The sequence below is a fragment of the Lissotriton helveticus genome, chromosome 11 (genome assembly GCF_964261635.1).
Source record: "Lissotriton helveticus chromosome 11, aLisHel1.1, whole genome shotgun sequence".
NCBI classification, from domain to species: domain Eukaryota; kingdom Metazoa; phylum Chordata; class Amphibia; order Caudata; family Salamandridae; genus Lissotriton; species Lissotriton helveticus.
Genome location: NC_136072.1, coordinates 909,914,667 through 909,929,732, shown reverse-complemented (window position 1 = coordinate 909,929,732; position 15,066 = coordinate 909,914,667). Strand labels below are relative to the sequence as shown.

The 15,066-nt window shown below is 44.8% G+C and overlaps 1 protein-coding gene across 3 annotated transcripts in view; it reads right to left on the bottom strand.

Annotated features, from left to right (window-relative positions):
* Nucleotides 1–4,964: 4,964 nt before the first annotated feature.
* Nucleotides 4,965–15,066, bottom strand: part of SLC8B1 (solute carrier family 8 member B1) — a 206,171-nt gene continuing 196,069 nt past the window's right edge. For all 3 annotated transcript variants that reach the window (XM_078667148.1, XM_078667147.1, XM_078667149.1), the window contains 3 exons: nt 13,349–13,429; nt 11,974–12,038; nt 4,965–7,874 (listed from right to left, as the gene is read on the bottom strand). In XM_078667148.1, coding sequence (XP_078523274.1) covers nt 7,680–7,874; nt 11,974–12,038; nt 13,349–13,429 — 341 coding nt within the window. In that variant the 3' untranslated portion in view covers nt 4,965–7,679. The remainder of the gene's footprint in view (nt 7,875–11,973; nt 12,039–13,348; nt 13,430–15,066) is intronic.

Below are 15,066 nucleotides of genomic sequence, written 5' to 3'. Positions count from 1 at the left end.
GGATTCAAGCAAGCCGGGCCGAAGAGGCTGAAATGCCAGAAACCGGTCCCCGGTAGCTTGTCTCCTTTCTGGTGAAGAATTGGCTTGGTAGTTTGGTCTGCCCTGTTCCCATGATGCACTGGGCCAGGGACAGACTAATTTGCATATAGCCAGGTTCTGAACTGGGATGGGGCAGTGAGATAAATAACGGTGATGGATCAAGCCCTGATCTTTGGACTGGGTAAGAGTGGTCTGCTTAATTCAGACACTCTGTTCATCACCACCCCCTTTTCTGAATCGTAAAGTATAGCAGCATAAAGTGCAGTGGTGCAAGGTAGTTCGCATAGGTTTTGAGTAAAGTGCTGTAGGGTGAACTTTACTACCTGGTGCCAAGATGTCTTTGGGAGAGACCAGGTGTGGATAGAGCAGTTGGTCCGCTGCGATGAGTCATAAGGGAACAAGCGATGAAGGGGGAGTAACACAGGGTAGCCTCTCGATCGGAGGAGACACTCCAAATGGTACAAGATGATAAGGGACGTGCCCAGGCAAGCTGGGCACAGCATCTGGTGTGCGTTGGTGCAAAGTTAAAAAAAGAAACTGGGAAGTACGATGTGAAGGGCCACAAAATAATAGAGCAGACCGGGAAGTACTAACATTTTGGAGATTGCGACCCGGCCTAGCGGGGATAGAGGGAGCGAGCGCCAGAAGGATAGTGACCGACTGATGGATCCGATCGCCTTGTCCAGATTGCCCTCCTTGACATCACGTTCAGAATGGCATATCTTTATGCCAAAATACTTAAAGGGCAAACAAAGCAAAACCAAAGGGGATGATGGACGGAGTGTTGACATTGTAAGCACTCACCCCCAGTCAACTGATCTGGGTTTAATCCATCATCATGGCTAATCATCTGATGACGGCTGATTAGCCAGAAACTGGTCCCAGGATGCTTGTTTCCGGTCCAGGGAAGACATGGCGTGGCAGTTCGGGCTGGACTGTTCCCATGAGGCACAGGGTCCTACTGATTTGCATATGGCTATGTCTGAACTGGGGTGGCGGAGTGACCTAAAGAATGATGATGGATTAAACCCTGATCAGTTGATTGGGGGTGACTGCTTGCAATTTTCAACACTCCATCCATAATCCCCTTTGGTTTTGCTTTGTTCGGCCTAAATTGGCAGGGTATGCCCAGACGTGGGTCCCTTGCTCACTTTGCCACTGGATTCAAGCTAGCCTGGCTGATTATGGCTGATTAGCCAGAAACCGGTTCCAGGATGCTTGTTTCTGGTCCAAGGAAGACATGGCTTGGCAGTTCGGACTGGACTGTTCCCATGAGGCACAAGGTCATACTGATTTGCATATGTCCATGTCTGAACTGAGGTGGCGGAGTGAGCTAAACAATGATGATGGATTAAACCCAGATCAGTTGACTGGGTTGAGTGCTTGCAATTTGCAACACTCCGTCCATCATCCCCTGTGGTTTTGATTTTTTAAATATTTAAATGGGTCATATCACCATTGCAATCGGGAATCTGAGTGTGCTAAGTGGTCATCTAACAGCACATAGACCAAAGGGAACACGCAAGATATAGGCCAATTAACCCGGAGGCCAGAGATCGTGCCAAAGTCATCCAAAATTTGCATCAGATCCGATAGAGCTGATCCCACATCCCCCAAGGCATTATCAGCATATAGCAATATTATGTGGTCTATGTTTCGCTTGCGTATGCCCCACTCATCCGCCCGCTGGTGGAGCTGACAAGCCAGTGGTTCCATTGCGAGGGCAAAGAAGAGGTGGGGGGACAGGGGGCAACCCTGTCTTGTACCTCTGCAAATAGGGAACTTGTAGGAGATCACTTGGCCCATTTTAACCCATGCTTTAGGATCAGCATAGAGAGTGTGCACCCAGCTGAGAAATATCGGACCGAACCCCATGTTGATGAGGGTTGAATGAAATGAAATTAAATAAAATGAAAAAGGATTTATAAAGCGCATGGCTGCCCAGGAGCGTCCCAGCGCTGGGGTACAGAGGAAGGCTGAGGGGAGCTGGGGGGGGGGGGCAAAAGGTGATATTATGGATCCTGTTGGAACAGGAGCGTTTTCAGGAGTTTATGGAATTTTAGGTAGCTCGGTTCGGATCGAAGACTAATCGGAAGGGAGTTCCATAGGGTCGCTGCGTTGACCCAAAAGCGGCGCCCTCCAGTTCGAGCCTTCCTAACTCTAGGAACAGTGGCCAGGTTTCCATGGGAGGAGCGCAGAGTCCTGGTGGCTTTGTAGGGATAGAACAAGTAATCCCAGCCAAGGGTGTTGAAGCCTTTTTCTATGGCTAGTGACAACGCCACTTGGTCCGGAGCGTCTCCCGGTCTACCGCGAAGGCGGCACAAAAGGCAGCACGCGTTCAGGAAAGTACTTCGGCTGGGGCTGAACCCAGATTGGTCTGAGCGGACCAGCAACTGCACAAAGGGAAAACGACTATTAGCCAGGACTTTGCCAAAAATTTTGCAGTCTTAGTTGAGCAAGGATAAGGGCCAATAGGAGCGGACATACAGGGGGTCCCTACCGGTTTTGGCTAAGACTACTATAAGGGCTTCGCAGATCGTGTCTGGCATGCGGCTACGGTACCTGGCTTCATTAAAAACATCAAGATGACGATGGGTAGTCTGATTGGGGAAGGTGGCATAATATTTGATGGGCAGGCCCTCAGTGGCCGGGCAGGGTTTTACCGGGGGGGCAATCTGGGATATAGCGGTATGTATTTCCTCCAGCTGCAAGGGTGTGCCCAGCTCAGCTCGCTGCAAGGCATTCAAGCGTGTCCGATGTAGTCCTGTGTAGTATGTATCGACGCTCTGGGTGGAGCAGAGTAGAGCTTGCGGTAATAGTCCCTGAAGGCTTCATTAATATCCAGTTGTGTGGTCAGCAGCACTCCATCAGCCAAGTATATCGCGCATATGGGGGTATGCTGCTGTTCATCAAGTACCAGCCATGGCAGCAGTTTCCCCGTGTGGTTCCCTTTGGCGTGCTGCAGGGCCAAGCGCCATTTCTAATAATTTTTGCTCAGGGTGCATTCCACCTTCAAGAGCTGCTTGCGCAGCACTTTAAGTTATTCAGTGGTGGTTGCTTGAGTGGCCACCCAGACTTGCAAGGAGGGGAGGTCACGTTCAATGATCAGAAGGTCCTCCGATAACCATCTACGCACCTCCCAGGAAGCCGACAAGCAATACCCATGCACTACCACCTTGTTAGCATCCCACACAACAGCTCAGGAGGACGCAGTGCCTGTATGAAGAGTAAAATAATTTTCTATGCATTAGGCAAGTTCTGCCCGAAAGGGTGGATCGGACAATGCCTCCACTTTTAAGCGACATGAAGGGGCGTGCACGCCCCCATCGTACAGTGAGGATTACTGGGGAATGAGCAGAGGGAGTGCGCTCCAGGTATTTCACTGCGGTGAACTGAGCGTCAAGGCAGGGTGCGCAAAATAGGAAATCAATTCTAGTGTGAATATCATATATGGGAGAATAAAAGTATGGGAGAATAAAAGTAAGGATGTGCGAGCCACCAGGCATCTTCAATGCACATGTGGGTTACCCATTGGCAGAAGTGTTGAGCAATGTGATGGGATAGTGATGCTCAGAGAAAGGGCATAGAGCGATCTAGCGCCACATTAGTAACAATTAAAATCCCCACCCCAAAAAGCGGGGGAGAATGGATCACTAAAAAGTGGCAGGGTAAGAGTGTCAAGAAATTCACACTGGAGAGTATTGGGAGCGTACACCGCTAGTGCTAATGGTGAACCATCCAGCTGACCCTCCAGCATCAAGTATCTGCCCCCAGCATTGGTCTACTGCAAAGACACAACATATGGGCACCCGGCACAATCCATATGAGAACCCCACGAGCATAGGAGGAGGCCACGGTGCCATGCACCTGGCCCCACCACTTAGTGTGCAGTGTGTTTCTTGGAGCATTCCTATGTGGACATGACGTCTTTTGAGATAGGCACATATCTGATAGTGCTTCATTGGCGTAGCCATACTTCACACATTCCAAGACATGATATGATATTGGCGAACCTGTGTGTTGGTCTGTATGTTAGCCATTCGAGTCATGCCTTACAATGAGGGGGAAGGGTGCACAATCCACCCACCAGCCCCACAACCCACTCAGTAGTGACCATGATTTTTTGGGCAGGTCCGTGGGGTGTCGGCAAGTAGCAAATATCATCCTGGACATTAGTAGAGCAGGATCTTCAAGTGGATCCCCACCACAACTAGAAGGACGGTCACCCAGGCCCTCATCAGCAGTAGACTGGACTACGGCAATGCACTCTACGCAGGAGCCCCGGCCAAACTCCTTAAACGGCTCCAACACATCCAGAACGACTCCACATGCCTGATCCTCGAGATCCTGTGCCACAGCCATATCACACCCCACCTGAGAGACCTGCACTGGCTCCCCATCAACAAGAGGATAACCTTCAAGCTCCTCACCCACGCACACAAGGCACTCAACGACACCGGACCAGCGTACCTCAACAGCCGACTCAGCCTCTACACCCCATCCCGCCAGCTCCGCTCTGCAGACCGCGCCCTCGCCACTGTCCCCCGCATCCGAAGAGTGACCGCCGGTGACAGATCATTCTCCCACCTCGCCGCCAAGACGTGGAACACCCTCCTCATCCGCTTACGGCAGACCGAAGACCTCCTAACCTTCCGGAGACTCCTCAAGACCTGGCTCTTTAAACAGTAGCAGCGTTCCCCCCCAAACGCCTTGAGACCCTCACGGGTATGTAGTGCGCTTAACAAATGCTATGATTGATTGATTGATTTTAGGCTGGGTTACAATTTGAGAGTTTTGGGTGTGTAATTCCAATCCCTAGGATCCCAAAGGCCTCACCAAGTGTTCGCCTACCCAGATCTGCAGCGCCCCAGTATTGCAAGATATAGCCTTAAATAATATCACATAATAATGCCACCAACACTATATTCCTGAGCAACTTTTATTAAAAAGTGAAATTGCATCACCTTCATTTAAAAGTGGAGCTACTGATTCAGTCGACCTGCCAAGGGTGGCACACTACATATATTAAGAAATCCTTTTACTGTGTGCCACGCGCGAGGCAAAGTAGAAACATAAAATTGCTATCCAAGAAAAGTGAAAATGAACATTGCAGTACTGATGGTAAAAGTAAAATGACTAGTGGTTAAGTTGGTAAATTGTTAACCATAAGTTCTATCTTGAGCCCAACTTCTCAGGGCCTAATCACATTTTTCCAAATGACTCACTTATCTTCATTTGCTAAAGGTTGGAGTGCTTAAAACGTTGCAGTGCTTAAAACGTTGCTAAACAACAGTATTAGCAGAGAACTCAAGGCCCACTGTGAGTAGGTGACGGGAGTGATGCTCACTGGCCCACAATTACTCTCAGACCATGCCAAAAGTAATTTGTTCAATAGTGTGAGAACTGCAGAAGACTGTGTTTTCAGCTCCAGCTCCCAGGAAGCAGGGATTACCATAACACGCTACCAGTGCTGTGGGAGGTAGAGACAAATCTCTGGTTTTCAAGATCAGCTCTCAAAGGACAGTGCTCGGACAATCATTGGGTACATAGCTCTTACCATTAGGTCTTAAAGTAGCATCTGTTATAGCTGCACTTGATGTGCAATGTCCAGTCATTAGCCATCCAGAGGATCAATCTGGAAAGATTAAAAATGTTTTGAAAAGCAAAGGCTCCAGCAGAACTCCAGACATCTCTCTATTTCAACACTGCGTTTAAGTTCGTCAGTCATTGTTTTGCTCCAGGAATCTTTGCACTACAAACAAATTTAAGTTGACTGAAGTTCAAAGAAATGCTGTAGTGACAGCTTCCACAGAAGATGGAGATGACTATTTTTGAAGGATACTTTGCATTCTCGGAGTCAGATCAAGAATCGTCCCCCGAAACTGAGCTTTTAAATTCAATGAACAAAAAAATCAGTGGGATTAAAGTAGTTTTAAGGACTAAAATAGAAACAGTGATGTTGAGAAAGAGGTTAGTTAGTAACCTTAATCTTATCCGAAGTTTGACGTATTTAGACTCAAAATGAACTGATGTTAAATCGGATTATCCAGGCTTGATGGCGAATTCAGAATCATAGTCTTAGAGAGAAACATTGGCAACAAATTATGTGCTGATGCATGAGACATCTATTGGTGCTGGGTCCAAAACATCCCTACTATGGTGGCCCGCACCATAGAAGTGAGATCATTCATGTCGAAATGTTATGTTAGAAAACCAACCGCTGTCGATTCAATACTTACAGCCTCTGAGCTGACAATCATTTTGTCAGTACCATCCAACTAATCTGACTTGATGTGATCAGTATACAGTGGGTTTCTGTACATTTTTTAAGGATTGGTACATGCCACAGGTTTCTCATGGGAATTTCTTAGAGACTATTGACCCAATCTGTGCTTGGCAGGATAAAGGTATACCACTTGTGCCCTCAACTCTGCTACATGATATACTGCTGTATTCCGTTTTAATCCAAAGAGTTGCTTAGGAATGTGAAGAAAAACATCTGTAGCAACCAGCACAAACATCTCCTAATTGAGACACTAGAACCAGCAGCCACTTTCTTCCTCGGTTTTGTGAACATAGCAAAATATCCTCGCATGACACCAGCCCAGGCCAGAAATGTAATACGGGGTTGTCCATCAAGACCCTGAGCATTCCAAAAGGCATCCAGTTGTAGACCCTTCGTTAATAAACTGTCGGCAACTATTGTCATAATCAAAGTTTTGTTCCAATCGCCCCCTTTGGGAGAAAGTGACTAAACAGACAGATGCAGGAATGTGAAACCCGTCATACTGATTCCACATCAGTTATGTTGGTCTTTTTGAGGCACTAGTCAGTTGGAAAATAGTCCAATGTTCATGAAAGCCATTTCACTCTCTCATAAAGCTGTCCTATCCACGCTACAGAGACTAATCTTAAAAACTAACAGGTACTATTATCAATTTTTTCCCGCCAGGTCTACCATACTTCTGTGTATGTCAATAAGAAATTAAGAAATCGCCTTTTTTTCCCAACTTGTGCTGTGGAAAAAGCGCCCCATCTAACCCCAGATGGCTCATGTCACCCTTCAAATTCACACAGAGATCATGCGAGAACAGCATTATCCAAAATCTCTGAAAGACAAATAAGTACATAAAATCAAGTACCATTACCCCCATCCCTATGTCTAGGGAGTAATGGGCTCAAATGATGCGGTTAAAAAAATATTTGTACAGCTAATCATAGCAGCACTCCTACAAATATAAAATCCATAATTTAAAACATCCCTTTTACTCTTCAAAATAGTCCCATGACCGTAGTGATGTTGGAGGCGGGTTGACTGACAGCAGTCCACTGTGTGCTGACTCGCTCCATCTCCTCATCACTTCCTCTCGGAGCAGGTTACATGTGTCTACGGGTTCTGCTGCTGACAGAGGCTCATTTGGCAGGATGACTACAGTAAGGACTTCTTTGCCCCAAATGCCATTCTTGGGGTTCCATCCCATCAGAACCCTGAAGAACCTGAGGTCATATTTTGGGTGCATCGTCCAATTCCTCATGCGGCGTCTCCTCGCTTCACTTGAAGTACACCGGTCAGGCTGGTTCCCATTGGCCTGATGCTGGCGTTCATGTGGAGTGTCTGTGTAGACCTGCCCAAGCATAGTTCATAAAACATCTAACTTTATAACTCGAAACTCTGTCAACAGTGCCACCATGAGAAAAGCCAGGTAGAAGAGGATGAGACCCATGCCGTAGGTCCTGTTCAGATGAAAACACAGCGAGGGGACAACAACCAAAGAGATCACCAGGCTGATGCCCAAGGCTCCCGCCAGGATCCACGTCAGCCCATCATGGTAGAGCTGTGGAGAAAAAAAGAGCACACCGTGAGATCACAGTTCTCCCCCTACCTGCCCCATCTATCAATCCAAGGCAGACAGTGAGAGAGAAATGTGCCTGATTTCATTAAAAAATAATCATTTTTTTGGTGGAGTATACTTTCTTAAACGCCACCCTCCCACACCCCTTTTTTTTTTATTAGAGCACCACAACTCACGTTGGCTGTTGAAGTATCAGCCATAGTAATGTCACAAAATCAGACTCCTGTGAGATAAGGCTGACAGCTCTCAGCCACCTCTCTTTAAAAAGCAGAGATGTAGCATGTAGCTTTTTGCAAAAAATGATTATTTGTACAACGGTAGAAACCCACGGGATATAATCCTCATTTAGTCAGGCATTTAATCTTGAGGGTTCCAAATTAATAAACGAATCTTTCCAATCAAAAAGTGTAAGCATAACTGAAATCCTTTATTTTTCAGCTCAAAAAAGGATTCACATGGATTCATGTGACTAGTAGAGAACCCCTAAAACGTTTAGTCTTTGCTAGGCACTAGAACTAAGGCTAATAAACTGTCAAGGAAAGTTACTAAAAACTGACCTGTTCCAGCTGCACCTCACACAATATGCATGCTTATTGAATATACGCAACATGTTTTAAATTGTAATCTGGCAGACTGTCTCTACCGTAACATCATGAATGCAACTTGTCCGTGGCCTTTTAGTCCAATAGCATTCTAGCGCTTATTCAACACACATAACAGGCTTCAAATGGTAATTGTGCACATTATTTCTACTTTAGCATCATGAATGCAACCTGTTCGTACAACTGACTAATGGTAAGCACTTATTATCTTTAATTAAGTGTAACCGCTCATATGATATCATGCTATATCCAATTGTCTACCTAGCTATGAATACCTCATTTTTTCCTCTGACGTAACATGAAGTGCGACCCCTTGCATTAGAATTCTTTGTCCCACATAGGCTCACATGAAGAATGAACATGTTGTACTTGTATCAAAAGGAATATGCTCTAATAATAGTTCCGATAACTTCATGTTTCTTTTGAGATGTTGATTAGTGTGTTAATCATTTACTTATCATGCACGTATATTCAAGCTTCAATTTAATTGTTTAATAGTGTATAATTATGTACCAAATATGCACGTATTTTCAGGCTCACATAACGCACGTAGATGATCCTGTTGATTCAACTCATGGTATGCTAGAATACCAGTTCCAATGTTTGATTGCTTTGTTTTTGAATTTCAGTTGTTCCGTCTGTATTTAATTTTTGTCCATACAACAGTCAAATAACCGCACTTTGATCTATTATAACTCGCCATCTCACTGTATCTACCTAATTTTTTAATCAGTATGCCTTAATTTTTCTCTATATTTTTCTCTATCCTTCCCTTTCTTCCTTTTTTCTCCTTATCTCTCTTTCCTTCACTCTCACTTTTTCTTTACCTCTCCCCCATTTTTGGGTGCTTCTCCTCCTCTCTCCCCTCCTTTTCCTATTCTCTTTCAACTTTTCACTACTCTTCCTCTCTCTCTGTGTCTATCTCTATTCTGCACTGGTTTGCTCCCCCACAAATCTTTTCAAACCCATTTCCTACTCTCCCTTCACTATCTTTGGGACATTGTCCCTTTGTCAAATATCCTCACATTTTTCTTCCCCTTCACGACCCTATCAGCCTTGAAAAAGCCCACGGCCAATAGGCCACTAGGGCGAAACACGTGTCGGCTGTCCTGTTTCCGCAGATGTAACCAAAAAAAAAAAAAACACGCACTTGAAACTTTCAAAGAACGCTTGAATTTTCTCTTTGAACTTTTGTTGACAAATCGTGAGGGCACTATTATTCAATTGTTCTCTACATTTACCCTTACAATGGCTCTTGGGTGAAGCCTTTAATGAGGAATGTGCCACAACACAATTGGGCCCTGACAATTGTAGCACCTAAGCCCAGAGACTTCCACCCAAACAGTTAACCATTGATTCAAATGTGTCTGCCCCAGACTTCAAAATGTTTCATTGACCACAATTCGACTAAACTTCCTGGGCATTCTGAAGCTTTGAAGAATTCGGAGCAGGGTCGATACTTCAACGATTGATTTGACCCAATACCTCACATTCCCAGACTTGAGCAAACCATGCTTAGTAGAAAAAAAGACTGAACAATAATTAAAGGGGGATCTATTTTGTGTTCTTTATCCAGTTAACGTTTCCCCGATGTAAAGCGCACTCGGCTAGCTGCCACGTCTATTTTCTATTTGGGTCACTCTTTGAAAATTAATAACTTGAGATCTGCGGATGTAATTTGTATTGCTTTTGTTCTTTAAGTTTTATTATTATTTTCCTGATCTAAACTTAGTTTGGATCTTGAAATTATTCATATGAATGCCCAGTTCTGTAAATTGTGACACACACCATGTACTCTTTCCCCTACAACACAGGTAGCCTTGCTGCTTTAGTCGTGTTACCAAAGTTTTCATTTTTAAGAATAGACAATGACACTAGCAAGTATGATGGGCTCCATAGAGAAGGACATCAGACTCACCCATAGAGTCTGAACCATAGAAGGAAGTAAGAACTCACCTACCCCTCATTAGAACTGTAAAGGGAGGTGCTCTACTAACTGAACCAGTCTCCCAATACTCATTATCAAAATCATTTTGTTAACATTTGTTTTATTGACTTTAATGATCGCTTCTACTCACAGGCTGTGAAGATAAAATAATCAGTATGAATGCATCGGGAGATAAAATTATTGAATTGTATAAGATTTAAGTCTAAGAGACCAATGAAAAGAGAAGAAAGGCAATCCTAAGCAGATCGATTTTAGGTTTTGTTTTAAGTATACTGTAAGGGAATTACAGGTGTCAAGAATTCCAACCTTTTGGAGCCACCATCATGAAGGAGTAACACCTAGAAAAACCACGGGGAGAAGGAAGCAGGTCAGAAGGGCACGGGATGATGATCTAAGATTGCAATTGGATTGGTAGGGATGGAGAAGCTCAAACAAACAGCAGGGAGTGAAGACGTAGAGGCATTTAAACAGAATGTGTACACAGTGAAACTAAAACAGTGATTAGATGCAAATCCATCAAAGGTGGTACAGATACTGAGAAACATGATACGTGTATGTATGATCAATTAGACTATTCACACCATTGTGCAAAATACTCTGGAAACGTATGACATGATGTTGTGGTTAATCAACATAAAAAAGCAAATGTATTTCAAGGGCTACAGAAAGACTATAGAAGAAACCTAGCAAAAGAAAATGGTAGCGGGAGAGACGTTCTCATTTTGTAGAAATTGAGCAATTGTGTTTGAGGAATAGGCTCTTGAAAAGACAGTGATGAGTTCAAATAGAACTTCGATTGTGTGCAGAAATTGTAGCAACAATAACAGAAGCAGAAATCAGAGAAGACGTTGGGTAAGGAAAATGAGGGAGATGTCTAAAATGAATAGAATTTCGATAGTTCAGGGACTGAGGTGAAGGGTATGGCTGACCACTCATGACTCAATGGCAGGCATGCAAGCAGAGAAATGCCCAAATGTATAATGAGTAAAAGTAGGGAGTGCAAATTAAATTTGGGTGTCTTATGCGTACATGTTTGCTTGAAAACCAAAGGAGGAAATTATAGAGAAGGGATTCATTTTGTACAAAATGGTTCACCACAGAACTCACCAAATTCATTTGTTGGAGGAGTAGAAATAGAGTAGAATTGCATTAAAGGAAAAAGAAAATGATTGACCTTACTCCATGAATAAGAAGAAGACCCAGTAAAAGCAAAGCCAGAGATATCAGAAGAAGAGAGAGGGAGATACAGGTGGACTAATAGCATTGACAGCTGCAGCACGATCCAAAAGAATTAGAAAAGAAAAGAGAAGCGAGACATTTCCATCACATGTTATAAGAACTAAAGAAATAAGGAGGTCTCATCTGCCAGCATTGTCGGGGCCATAGAAAGTAGTGTGTTATAGCCAGCAAACATCAGTAGTACAGAGTTGAATGGGATTTGACCAACTATTGCACTCTGCTCCACAGAATGGAATGAAGTCTGACCCGCCCACATAGTCAGAGCCATAGATAGGAACGATCTACTACCTACCATCACAAAGGTTCTCTCGCTGGACATCTGCAATAAACATCCAAGGCCCACACCAACCAGTACATCTAGAGCAAGATCAGGAAGATAACAAGATTGTACAATAAAAGTAATTGCAACAAAACTACCTCCAGGGAACACAGCTGTGCTCTTAGCCTTGCTTAATGTATTGCACTTATGGGCTAAGTATCACCATTGGGTCTCTGTTCAAACTTCATCCAAAGACACACCTCCATATGACATTCTCCCAATCTGGACTAAGCTGGGTTTGGGTCAAGGGCAGAGTGCACCTCAATGTCCTGATCCCCCCAACTGTAGAGTTATAGTAGGTGTTCCATGTATTGCCTCTCCACCCCACCTCCTTCTATTTGTACATGTTTGTTGCAGGAGCACCCTCTACATGGGTTCCAAGCAGAACCTACGAACCCCACCACAATGTAGTCCACATCCCACTTATAAGAAAGACCAGGGGTCCTTCCATGCAGCATCTCACAGAAGCTATGCTGGAGACAGGACAATTAGGGTTCCTCGCATTGAGGAATGTACAGCTGTCCCTTCATGCAAACTGACCAGAACCACTCTCCTCCCCTCCACCTTCATAAAAATCCAAAAGGGTTTCTGCCATGTTTCAGTTATTATGGCCTATCCATCACAGTATAAATAAGACCGTCCCCTTGGTGCACTCCACAGGGGTACCACTCATGCAAACCAACCAGGGCCAAATCCATGAATCACCCTTCAATGGCTTCCTGCTTTTACATACAGCACCCCACAGCTCCCATGGCACATTAAAGAATGGCATGGAAGTACCACCCTTATGGTCCATTCAGAGACCACAGATACAAACTAGTTAAGTCTCATCCTACGGTTTACTTCAGGTAGGATAACCCCACCTATGGACTTGCATACCCTCTACCATATGGCACTTCCCTGGGGTTGTCCCTTATACCGATGTACCAGTCCAACTCCAATTTTGCACTCTTGTAAGATTCTCTGCTTACAGACTTAACAGGGACGCCACTTCACAAAAACTGACCAGACCTTTTAGTGTGCTCTTCACTGGGTCTTATTCCTTATATTGACTGGTCAGAGCCCATCCCAACTGGCATTTCGGAGTACTTAATAATACTGTCCTGTTACTGTTAACTCACAGTAGGTCCCTCCTCCTCATACACACGCCCAATAAATCCTTGGATAGTATATTTTCCTAACCACTCTGACCTCTGCATACAAGGTCTCTTGGATGTAGCATCAAGGGCCCTTCGCTTAGAGAGAAATCGCCTAAAAGGGTGAACGTTATCCAATTTCCCATAAATTCGAAAACATGGTAGTGAATATCTTTGAGGAGTAAGTAAGAGAAAAGTAATTTGAAGGATACTGAAGATAATCCCACCAAAACAGGCAGAGATTGCCATCCGTGGGTATCCTTGTCGTGCCATAGTCAGGTTCGAGAAGAAATCTGTAAAAAAGTAAAAGGGCAGTTTAGGCATGGTCTAAACAATAAACAACAGTCTTTATGGTCCAAGGCCGCCAGTTTAAGTGCTCGTTATAATGTCTCAGTGTAACATTTTGAAAGGATCTTTCTCAGGCAATCAGAGGTCACTTAGCATTTTCCTTGTTGGTATAATGTTATTTACCACTAGTGTCACAGGGCAACAACACTAATTCACTCAATTTGAATGACTAAGTGTAGGAAGCTGGCTTTTTACATAGTGTACCAAAAAGTTCAGATGATCCTCATTGGCTTACAGGGTTTTAAATAATAATCCCAAATGCTCTCTTTTGTGGTAGTGTGGGCGAGCAGTTTAGGTTTATCAGAGGGTAGTGTTAATGCATTTGTTGAACACATTTGTTGAACACACACAGAGTCAATAAATGAGACACACACTCAAGTAAAAACTTGAGACCAATTAAGATAAATAAGTATTTTTATATTTATTTGAAGACCAAGAACTTCGTAGATGGGTAAGTACTTTTCTTAATAGCAATTTCAGCAGGTAAAAGGTGCACTCAAATGCGTTTTTACGCGGTAACGCTTTCCTATGAAGAAAAAGACATATACTGCATACGGTTCTTTGCAAACAGTTCTCAGGGATCCCCTTTAGGACTTAAGGTGCTAGGGGGCCACTGTCCATAGTGCCACCAGCAATTCAGGTTTACCTACCCTGGAGTGTCCGGATGTAGAGGTGCTGGACCGGTTGGAAGCCTTGCAAGTTACAGAGTAGGCAAGGAGGGGGACCACCTAGAAACAGGCTGCAGATCGGGACTTGGGGACAAGTCCGGGAGCTCCGAATGGGGAGGCTTGGTTCGTGGGAGCCCTGGGAGCAAGGGAGAACCATCGGTTGTTGCGGACCCAGGCTGGGATGCTCGCGTGCAGAGGGTTTTGGTCGGCTTGTGCTCGTGCGTCAAAGACACCCATGGATGTCGGTTAGACCGGCAAAAGGGGTGCAAATCTGGACAGCTGGGCGACTCTTGGTGCTGGCCTCTGCGATGCGGACGTCCCTCATCGGCTGATCGGTTTTTGCAGTGCTAGAGTCCAGATGGGACTCAAACAAGCTTTGGTTGCTGCATGGGGTCTGGTACCTCGGGTATTGGTGCAGATTGGCTTCGGTTGGTCCTGGCGTCTTCTCACTTGGTGGGGAAACGGATTTTCCCATTTGGAGCATGGTGACCTCTTCCTGGGTGAATGCTGTGCCAGAAGAATGGTAAACCGGAAGGTGTGGTCAGTACCTACAGGGAAGTGGCTTCTCTACTTCAAGTGAAATGCTGATGGCTTGGTGAAGTGTTGGAGGCCCCCCAAGGCTTTTGGAAGCTGTACAACAAGTTTGGGCATTGCAATTGTTGGGAGAGGAGCAGTTCGGCATGAAGGGTTGGGCGCCAAAGTCCACCAGCAGTCTATAGTTCTTGCTTCTTCGGCTCTTCTTTGTTCTCGTCTTTCTTCAGTCAGTCAAAACTGAGTTCCTAGTGTCAAGGAGCCTCTTAAATACTGAATTTTGGGGAGTAAAGGGGAGTGAAGGGTAGTAGCTAATGGGCTACTTACCCTTGGGGTCACTACACCCCCTATATGACCGCTTCTTGTGGGAGTAAGCATAACCC